Here is an 11,065-nt window from a genome sequence, read left to right as displayed (position 1 = left end):
CAAACCATTCTGTGATTCTACATATACTCAGATGACACTCTCTGACACGTCTGATGCTAGCTAAGTTGACTGAAGTGTTTCTGGAGTTTTATTAAACTGTGTCTTATGTCAGATAAGCTGGTGGCATCATTTGCAAAAGTAAGGTCTCCTTTTTTAATAACATGTGCTTAAATCAAGTAAGATCTGACAAGTATCACTGAAGAGTTGTTTCTAAATCATAATTCAAGACTGAAAGAAGTGGCTGTGAACTTCTAGGTAACAAAAACGTTGGACATAGAGCTACCATGCTCTCTGTAGTCTAAACTATTTGCAAGGTCTGGTAATCTCATCAGTGGAAAGATGTAGGCAGGAGGGAGCTTCAGCCCTCAGGTAGTCACAGAATGCATCTGAACATTATGAATTGTTACAGAACCTCTTCTGTTGATGGCTTATTAAATTTTTGTGATTTTCTTTAAAAAATAATAATCCCTTGTCTTTAGTTGACAGGCTCAGTTTTAGAAGATGCCTGGAAAGAAAAAGGAAAGAATGATATGGAGGAAATTATTCAGAGAATTGAAAATGTTGTGTTGGATGCAAACTGTAGCAGGTGAGAAGATAAATGTATGTGAAGTGTTCTGGGTTTTGTATTAAACAGAACCCCTTAAAATGTTTAAGAATAATGAACAGATCCAAAGCATTATCTTAAAAACTTCTGTTTATGAGAAGTAAAGTTATATTTGGGTCACTTTCCTGGTGGGTACAAAACAAAAAAAATTCAGTTGAGCAGGTTTGGAGTTTTTTTGGTTTCATTTTTGTATTATATCATTTTAGAGATGTGTGTTCCACTTTTTTTATTTAAAACTTCTTAGGTCTTGAAATCTTCCATAAGAGCTTTAGGCTCTAAGATCAAGCACACACACAAAGACATGATAGTGGTAACATCTCATAGTTTATACTTTTTAATCTGAACTTAATAGTATTAAAAATACACAAATCACTATAAATGTAAGGGCAAAATGCATTATGCTTTGTGGGTTGGGGTGGGTGGGGGGGTTGGTTTGTTTGTTGGAGGAGGTGTTTTTTGTGGCTTTTTTTGCTGGAGCGCATACCTTTTTGGCAGGGTGTTACTGCAGTCTGGGAAAATAAGAGTGGTTGTCTAATGTATTCTGCTTTTCAATTTGCATTCCACTGCATGTGGTTGTCTGATTCTGCTACAGTTCATCCTCAGCTTCTTGCAGACTTACTGAAACCTCTACAGTGTTCAGACACTGACCTGATCTCTTGCTGTATGGAAGGAGGCCAACAGGTAGCTCATAGGATCTGTGGGTTGTAACTCAGCTGTCCCAAGGGAGGATAAGAAAAATTTTGCTTCAGGAACCAGAAAAAATAGATAGTGCAACCCGAGGCTTCAGAGGCACAGACGCACAAACTTACTTAAATAAAATCTTCACGTTTTCTCTATTAATATATTTATTCATTAATGAGACTCTTGTCCATGGACTTGCTTAAAGAAAGAAAGCAACTCCTCTTATTTTAGGGATGAAATGGGTGGTGGTATCTAGTTTATTGGAGACATTACTACTCACTGACTGCAAAATTTCAGTGTGATCAAGCAGGCTAAAATAAATTAGATGATTAAAATACAATTTGAAGATCATCCCCCTGTTTTTCCCACTACTATACTTCTATCAGAAAAGGATTTGGTCCTCAACTTGTGCTGCAGGTAACAATTTTTGTTTCACATGGGCTTTACCAGAGAGGAAGTGGAGAGGGTGAGTACCTCATAGTTGACACACAGAGCATCTGGACTGGCAGGGAAGAAAATTAACCCTGTTATCTGCAGACTGGACCAAATTTTGTTCTTTTTAGAGCTTGGGGGGAGGGATTTAACTATCGAGTACTTGCAAGGTAAGTCCAATTTGTTGCTTAGCACAAAACATTCTGACTTTCCTAGTGCTTCTCTTTATTTCAGAGATGTGAAACACATGCTTCTAAAACTAGTAGAACTGCGATCAAGTAACTGGGGTAGAGTTCATGGAACTTCTCCACATACAGAAGCTACCCCTGAAAATGACCCAAACTATTTTATGGTAAGAATGTATGGACGCTTCAGTTCCTTAATTTGGTGTGAATTTAATTTGATTCATAGACAGTGACATTGCTGAAAAATACAAATAGCTGTCTCTCTGAATGTGTATAACATTTTGTATAACTTTATTCTTAGAATGAGCCCACATTTTACACTTCTGATGGTGTTCCTTTCACTGCAGCAGATCCAGGTATGCCACAAGCTTATTATACCTGTCCTCTCAATTTAGAGGACCAGTCTTACATATTAGTCTCATTTTTACCTTGCCAGACTACCAAGAAAAATACCAAGATGTGCTTGACAGGGAGAATTTCTTTCCAGATTATGAAGAAAATGGAACAGATCTATCAGGACCTGGAGATCCGTATGTTTTCTTTTTGAGTGATAGTATTTTATAATATTAGTTACTTTATAGTCACCTTATGAATCCAATCTTAACAAAAATGAAACTAAATAATACAATTATTATTTAGCTCTACAATGGAACTTAAGTATTTTTGAGCTGTAAGTTGGTTTGTAATCACACGTTTGAAACAACTTTTGTATTTATCCAACTAAGTAGCCTAATTAAATTTCAGATGAGATAAACATGCTCTCATCTGCATTAAAAAAAAAAAAATTGCAAGCAAAATGAAGCACTAGACCTTCAGGTGTTGGTAGTGAGGCAACCTGAATTCATTTGACTGATGCACATAGGCATCCCAGCTGGAGATGATTACAAGATTTTTGGCATCTTACAAAGGGAGGAGGTTGTTTCTCTGCTCAGGATTTGTAGTGTTCTCCCCATTAAACGTTTATTCAGTCTTCATGTAGAACAAGAAAAGCAACCTGGTGGCAAAGGGAAAAGCAACAGATGGGGAATGTAGTCTGACTTTCTGACACTGGTTTATAAGAATTTAATAGGAAACCAGTAAAAGAAATATGGTCTCAAATGAATTGCTTTGAGGTTTTTACTCCCCTGGTTGAAGGAGGACTTTCCAATCATGATTGATACGTAAGAACACTTTTCAGTTTTGTGTTTGTGTGATGAGAGTGCTGGCCTGGATTGGTATCATTGCTGGCAAGTCAGAAAACCTTCAGATTGCGCCTGGCTGTGGGTTTGGCAAGAACTTTGGAAGATAAATTAGAGATACCATCAGAAATCACTGTACTCAGGTACAGTGTTCACTGTACTGAGGTGGGGGGAAAGACCCATGTGAACCTTGGTGCTCAGAAGAACAAGTTCGGCGCAGAATCAAGACAGACAGTTAAAAAACACAGCAGATGCAGCGTGACATGTGGAAGACTGAGTCAACCTTCATGCAAGGTGACTGTGGAACCTTCTCTGTTGGAGGCTTGAGAAAAGCTTAGACAAATGTATGCTAATCCTGTCAGCTATTTCTCATGACTGACATCGGGGAGAAGGGTTTTGTGCTAAGTCCCTTCTCAAGTCTACACTTCTACAGGAAAGAAGGAACAAACTGAGTAAGGAGACTGCTTGCTCGGTGCACAGGGATGAAGAAAAAATGCTTCCCTTACAGGTTTCTGCAGCATTTGCTGTGTTTTTATGTGAAACATGCCATTTATAGCCTCTTTGCAGATGAGACTCAGTGACGATTCGCTTGTCTGGAACTGAGGCACAGAACGTAACGAACTGAGCACCTGAAAGGAATGCACACCTTTTGAGAGTCGGTAGCTGCTGACCTGGGTTGTTTTTAAGGCTGTTTAGAATTATATACACTATCATGTTCAAGCTACAACTCTGTTGTTCTAGTTTGTGGTGATCAACACTCCAGCGGGACCTAGAGAAAACAAGGAACACTCAAGTTCCTTCCCAATAACTGTGGGCAGAAAGAAGGCTGAAGTGATACCCATCACTTTCCAGCTTTGAAACTCTAGCATCCTGCAGTCTGTCCAATACTTACTATCATTAATGGGATCTGATCTTTTCTGTGAGCTAATTAAGAGAGACCTTTTCCAAAAGACTGGTTACCATATAATAGGAGGTAATATGATGCAGATGCAATAGGGAGATGAATTAAGGTTGCCTTCCTAAATATATCAACTGAAAGGAATGCAGGTTTTCTATATAAGTATATTCTTTCGACTAGTGTGCAATGAAGAGAGTTGATGCAGCATGTGAGCTAAGATGTTGACCAACCAAAAATTATGCTAATACGATACTAATTACCTTTTTTGCAAATGGATCGGAACAGATTAATTATTAAATTTTGGGAAGCTTGGGTTGCATTATTGCATTTTCTACCATCTCAGTGTCGATTTCTGTCTTAAACTGTGGACAGCCTAAGATGATGTAAAATGGTGACAGACACTGTGGCTCTTTGTAGATATTTGTGCTGCTTTGAGGTTTCCATTTGTTTTCCTGCTACACATGATTTTTTTCCTTTTTATCCTTTCAAGAAAATGTCACAGTCAATTGCTATTTATAGAGTTCTGTTTTATTCTTGATGTCTACATAAATGTTGCTGAAAATCTGTACATAAAATTAACATGTTTAGTGATTGGTTGCTTTTTTTGGCTTTTTTTTATTTTTAGGTATTTTGATGATGATGATGAGATGGATCCAGAAATCGAAGAAGCATATGAAAAATTCTGTCTAGAATCAGAACATAAGAGAAAACAGTGAGATGTTACACATTGATGTTAGTTTATTAAGCCAGTTTAGTTATGGTTAGAATACAAGGGGACACAAAACATTTGTACCAAAATAAGGAACTCGAGTTTCTCCAAGTGCTAAAGTTACACAATTTTGAGTTTTGTTTAAAAGAATCTGCCAAAAATTGTAAACTTACGCCCTGTAACATAAAATGTTGTGTATATATCATAGTTTATTTTATGTACAGGTGTATGAACAATGTTTTGGCTGCAATAAAAATTATTTTGAAATTATTATAGTTGAAATTAAAATTTAATGGGGAACTGTCCCCTAAAATTTTGAGAGAGAAAGAGGAAGAATAACTTGATTTAATTGCTTGCTTGCTTGAGTATATATGGGGATTTACTCATCCTCCTTACCGTATACAAGATATCTGGTATTTGTGGGTTTTTTGTTTTTTTTTTTTTGGTAAGGAGAGTATGAGCCAGATACTGATATTATTGGGGATATTTTTTTTTTCTGTAGATCATAACCATAAGAAGTGGTTTGTGAATGTTTTGTTTTGTGTGGGATTTTTTGTTTTATTTCCTTTTCTTTTTCCAAAACCCATAAGGATGATGTCCGGACTTTTTTTCTGAAATAAACATGTTCTGTGTTGATACGTGAAAACACAAGCAGTATTTTGGATGTTGGGTGCTTTTAAGATCTTGGGTTACGATCAGCTTGTTTTCAACTTTTACAGTCAAAAACTATGCTTTAATTTGTTGTGTTCTTCAAGACTACATTAATATAATTGTGTTTTAACCCATGCTTCTCAAGAGTATGTGCAGTGCTCAGTTTCTTTTTTTAATTGTCTAACGAGTCTAACCTTCTGGCAACCCTTGCAGCTTTCTCCATTCTCCTAATTTTATGTAGTTTGATTTAATTTTGTAGTTGGAGTAAGTTCATGTGTTTCATAAAGGTTAGTATCCTGGAGCCAACTGTTCTTTTTTGGCTCCATGCAAACATGTTGGTTTGCCTAGGTTACTCCATTGTTGTTGTTGCCAAATTCAGTTGTACTGTTTTCCTGTTACTGGTTAGACGGAGTAGAACCCCTTACCAAAAACAAATGGAAATACTTCCCACAAGTTAGCTGCTGTAAAGAACACAGGTTGTAAATATGCATGTAAATAATTCTGTTAATATTTGACTGTTACTTGTTTGGTTAAATAACTGTGCATCTGCTAATAGAGTGAGCACTGACTGTTTTCTGGATGTTTATTTCGCATACTTATTTAGGTTGGAGTTTTGGAAAATAAAATTTAACTAACTTTGTTTCCATTGGTGTAATTTTACTACCTTGTCTTTGCTTTTAAAAACATTTTTTTTGGTCCTTCTGTCTCCCTTTGATCTAACACCACTGTAGTTCTTTAAAGTACACAGTTGCAGAGAGTATTATCTTTTAATGCTCATTGGAAAGATAAAACTTACCAAAGAATAATATGGCCATAAGAACTATTTTAGCTTTTCAAAGTCTAGACTAAAATCCAGAAACCAGAAAAGTGAAAATCAAATTAGTTTTTTTTTTCACACACCCATTCTCTAATGTTGAGCTTATTTTTTATGCTCAGACTCCCTGCTGACTTTACAAGCAGGTGTCTTGTGACAAACATACTTACTCAAGATGTAAGGTCCCAAGGAACAAGCCGCCTTCTATGCATTGTAGTAGATTAATAGTGTCGTCAGGGGACTCTGCTTTACGTGTTTTAGCTTTGCATCTTTTGTAGTGTGTATTTTTTTCTGTAGGGCACCCGTCAGACTCCAGAGGAACTGTCAGCTTCTGGAGACAGTATGTCTTACATGTGCATAAGAAATATGCCATGTCATCCTGTACAAAAACCTTAGCAACGAGGGATTGTATATATGAAGCAATTCAGATCAAGGTTTGCAAGTAAGCTTTGTCCTCTACCAGAAATACTGAAAAATCATAAAGTGAGATTTTTATTCGAGGTTGTGGAGAAGTTTATGGTCTCTGTGCCTATGAAGCTTGGGAAAGAGCTTTAAGCCTGTAGTAGAGTAAGGAAAGATTGGTTTTGGCTCTGTCCTACTGCGAAAGGAAGACAGGATCATCTTTGCCTTAAACACCTAACAATCTTTCCTACCTGTTTTAAATCTCCCACGAGTCTAGCACAAACTGGTGATGGTGGAATTGTTATCCCAAAAGTGTGATTGTTCAGCTGGCGTTCAATAGGCTGATACACACGCACAGCAGAGCTGGTTTCTTGCATGTTTGCACGCAGAGACGGGGGCTAGGTGATGTTCCACAAAGCTAGCCCAGCTCCCTATGGCGTATTTAGCCCACTTAGCAAACATCAAGATCTGCTTTTTTCAACACTTAATTGGTAAATAATTCGTCATAACAAATCTCATTGGTTAATTATACTCTCTGCTTCTACAAAGGCACAGTGTCCTTTTAATCAGGGCAGTATCCTGCTGCTGTCTTTACCCTCGTTACTGTTGACTTCAGGCCTTGTGGCAACCATCCAGCTTTCTGCACCACGATGTTCCCTTACCTCAGTCTCCAGCTCCTCCTCAAGAGTGTAGTTGGCAACCTTGATGAGTCCTCAGATCCTCTTCAAAGGTACAGTCGTTAACAAGGTGTGTAAGTTAGCAATCCGTTCCTTCTGATCACCAGACTCTGTATTCTAAGTTGTTTGGTCCTTAGTTCTCATATAGTGGAAAAATCCATTTTCTGCTCTATATAATTTACCGCTTTTGAGACTCCAAGATCCTCTTACGAGTCTCATATGTCTCACCATTTCTTTTCATTAGCATTAGTTTCCTGTAGCAGCCTGTATAGTCAATCTTAGGACACAGCTAAAGGCAGTACACGTTAAACTAACCACTTGCATTATGATTACAGTTTGAAGTAAGCTTGCCAACCATCCAGTAAGGGGGAATCCTAGTCCATGCAGGATACTGTTCCACCATCCCGTTCCACCATCCCATTCCACTGGGGCTGTAAGAACATGGCTTGATTTTGCTACTTGTTCTATTTTATCCGATCAATCGTCTAAATGTTCAGTAAGGCTTGGGATGTGAACACAGCAGTTTTTGTCGTGTAAGTCTCTGCAGATCCCACGTTCGTGCAGTAACACTGTCTAATGCCAGTCTGTTTTGAAAAGCCACTTCAAATGTAGCGGATAATGGAATATTTAAATCCTGTACTCCTTGTTGCATTTGCTACTATTTCTGTTTGTCCTCATGAATTACATAACCATGTGCGATTTTGGAAGGAGGTAATTTGAAGATTAAAAGTAGCTCTAATATCCACCGTGCTTGGATGCTGGTAGACAGATCTCTCCAGGGATCGGTTTCACCTCGTTTTAATTTCCCCCATGACTGAAAACCTCATGACCTTTTTCTCCGTAGGGGCACCCGGTTAACATACCTGAAGTATGTTGATGGACCTTTGTTTCTAAGGGTAACCAGTCCAGGCTCCATCGCTGCTGTCCCAGACAGTGTGACCCGAGGGAGGCATTGCTGCCTCACTGCAGTTGACAGTTATTTTGGATCACAGAAGCAGTCCAGGTGTCATTTATATGAGTATCTGCCGACACAAATCATAAAGCTCAGGCAATTGGACCCAGTCGTTAGACTTCATAATCAACTGTGCAATTATTAAGAACTTGAAGACATCCACCTAGAATACTGGGATTCTGTAGTTCTTGCCTCAGTTACATACAGTCAGTTTCTAGCTGGGATTAAACCACAGCAGTTAGTAGTTGTATATTTGTGTCCTTTGATTCCTCTTCTCCAGACCATTCCATACACCATGATGTGTTGTGGATATAATGCCATTCACCTTACTCGGGGCTAGGTCAGTCTTGAGGTGACTCTATTACCCACGGAGAACAGTGGCAAGGAGCAGCCCTCCCGTGTTGTGTCCCGTTGTTTATGGAAGATTGTTACTTTTTACGTATGGAGACGTTTGGTCTCTTACACCTTCCAACAAGTACACGAAGAAGAATTGTAACTTCGGGTCATAGTGCCACTGAGCCAATGAGAAAATCCTAAGACACGACACTCGTTATCACATGGAAGGTACAAAGTCCCTGAACTGTAATTTAGCATCTTTTCAAAGGTACGATTTAGATATAAACTTAAAATTCCCCAGTCAGGGGGGCTTGCAGCAGGTTTTGATAGAGGGATACAGTCAGACTGCTACAGCTACGGATTCTGTCAGATGTTCGGGTAAGTTGCAAAACCAGATTTCTGCCCTTACAAAGAGTAAAAGCAAAACTGATCACACGAAATTTACCATCTTCATTTTAGCAGTATTACATTTTACAACTAAACAACAAAGCGATATGTCATAAAATTACCACTTGTAAGCCCCCCAAAAAACCCCAGTTGATCCTGTGGACATGGAACCTCTCCATAAGCAAGTCCTGTTTCTCAGGTATAGTTCCTCAAAGATCTCTGGTCAATTGAAGCTTGAGTTTTCCGCTCGGTGAGGACGTCCATCTTTCTTCATCCAGTTTTGGTGCGTTTTTCACCTGCCTGTGGCGAATCCAAGAGCTGGTGCCCTCTGCTTTGGATGCAGCGTAAGTCTTTGGTAACACAGACAAGGTCCTTTAGCGGTTCGCTTTTCCAGGCCCATATGCAAACAGTATCTCCTGGTTGGAATGAGTGAACTGGTGTGTCCAGAGGAAGAGAAGCGCTTTGGTTTAGGTACCTGTGCAGTGAGGATGGTCTGCGAGAGAGAGATCTGAATATTCTTTAATATTGGCCTGTCCTCCGATAGGCCTCTGGTCTCCCTCGATGTGCAGGAGGCTCGCGGGGTGTGCTTTCCCAGATAGGATCTCAACAAGGTTGACTCTTCCCTTGACCCTGGGGGTACACAAAGTCACGGAAGAGCCAAGGGTAAGGCCTCTCTCTGCTTAAGGTGCGCTTCCTGACACAGTTTAGAAACTTTTCAGTGTCTGGTTCATTTTTTCTACATTCCCACTGCATTGTGGCCCCCAGGGGCGGGGTGTAATTCCCACTTAACTTATAAAAACTTGGAGATGTGAGAGCAAAAGAAAGCAGCAGGTTTTGCACTGTCATAATCACCGTTTGATGACAAGAGATGAGCCCCCTTGCTTATCAAAAGTGGGAGGATACTTGCTCATGAGCACCTCAGCGTTGTCTTTTGAAGCTAGGAACTGTTTTGGTAAATCAGCAGGGGTTTAAAAATCTTGTCTCGTCCTTTTTGCGAACTCTGCTCATTAAAGGCTCATTATAATACTAAAAATCACTCCCACAGGTCAGAAAGCCTCTTAGCCACGTGAAGACCCTTCCCCTAAGCATGTGTAATAGTGGGAGTAATGTGTCAGTGGTATTATAATTTTATGTAAATCGCTAACCAATCATTGTAATGGGGGTGGATTGGGAAAAACACTAATACTGAAAGTTTTGTGTATAAATACAGCACAAAGAACTCTGTTGTCCATGGCAGGAGGAGATATTGCCCTGTGCACTCAGCGATGTAATAAACCGCAGTCGGCTTTCCAAGCTATCCTTTGGTTTGGAGGGAGTTCCTGGTTACTGTTTCTGGTAACCCCACTCTTGACCAATCAACTGTGATTCAACAAAAATGTTTAGCATTTGAAAATCACACTTTTCTTGGAGTAATTTCAAACTGGGCTACAAAAGGTGCTTCCTTGCATGTGCTTTGCTTTTGAACGAGGACTACATAATCAAAAATGAAGCCCACTTTTTCTTAGTAGTTTCCTTTCAAATCTGGTAAGAACTTTTTACGGGCCTATTTTTTTGTTTGTTTTAGGGAAACGTGGTCACTAGGTTTTTGCATGTTGGTTTTAAGTGTAGCACTACAGAAAGAAGCAAGACTGGCTCTGCTATGTCAGGTATCACAAACTCTGCACAGCTAGGTTTGGGGGTTTTTTAATAGAACAATCCATTACAGCACTGTTAGTATCGGTTTGTCGTAGCCATTTTTATTCCTCTCTGGGACATTCTATCATGTTCTGCTTTTCCTTCCTACTGCACAGAGCTCATGGAATTAGCGATAGCTCAAGTTTGCAATTTCTGCCTGAGTTACGGTCCTGATCACCCAGTTTATGCGTGTGGATCCTAGTAGTTGATAGAGGAACAGAGAATGGCATTCCAGCCAAAAGTCAGGGAAGCTACCACGCTGTGAATGCTCTGTGAACTGCGGATTTGGCACCTCTACTTCAGCCCACAGGACCTGCTTCCACAGCCCCTTCGCTGGCAGTTCTGACCGTAGCAGTGAACTTGCCAGCAAAACACAGTGCATCATCCGTGAATAGGGAAGAGTGATAAAGGATTCACAATCCCAACGTGTACTTTGTGCTTCAGGCAAGGACTATGCAGAATAATACTAAAAAGGGTACCGCAAA

At 39.5% G+C, this 11,065-nt stretch overlaps 1 protein-coding gene across 1 annotated transcript; it reads left to right on the top strand.

The window, feature by feature from the left end:
- Positions 1-483: 483 nt before the first annotated feature.
- LOC104515508 (polyadenylate-binding protein-interacting protein 1-like) lies at positions 484-5,004 on the top strand. Its single transcript, XM_010159504.1, has 5 exons — positions 484-586; positions 1,952-2,069; positions 2,204-2,258; positions 2,339-2,432; positions 4,604-5,004. Exons 1-5 carry the CDS (start codon positions 531-533, stop codon positions 4,692-4,694), a joined length of 414 nt encoding a protein of 137 aa, XP_010157806.1. The 5' UTR covers positions 484-530; the 3' UTR covers positions 4,695-5,004.
- Positions 5,005-11,065: the final 6,061 nt, after the last annotated feature.

The sequence above is a fragment of the Eurypyga helias genome, unplaced genomic scaffold, assembly GCF_000690775.1.
Source record: "Eurypyga helias isolate BGI_N326 unplaced genomic scaffold, ASM69077v1 scaffold46909, whole genome shotgun sequence".
In the NCBI taxonomy this organism is placed as follows: Eukaryota; Metazoa; Chordata; class Aves; order Eurypygiformes; family Eurypygidae; genus Eurypyga; species Eurypyga helias.
This window is presented reverse-complemented; position numbering and strand designations above follow the sequence as displayed.

Excerpts from the sequence above, each read along its gene's own strand:
- LOC104515508 (XM_010159504.1), top strand. The coding sequence starts at position 531 with ATGGAGGAAATTATTCAGAGAATTGAAAATGTTGTGTTGGATGCAAAC. Across the intron at positions 587-1,951 it reads TTGGATGCAAACTGTAGCAG|AGATGTGAAACACATGCTTC; the intron begins GTGAGAAGATAA and ends TCTTTATTTCAG. Across the intron at positions 2,070-2,203 it reads ATGACCCAAACTATTTTATG|AATGAGCCCACATTTTACAC; the intron begins GTAAGAATGTAT and ends CTTTATTCTTAG.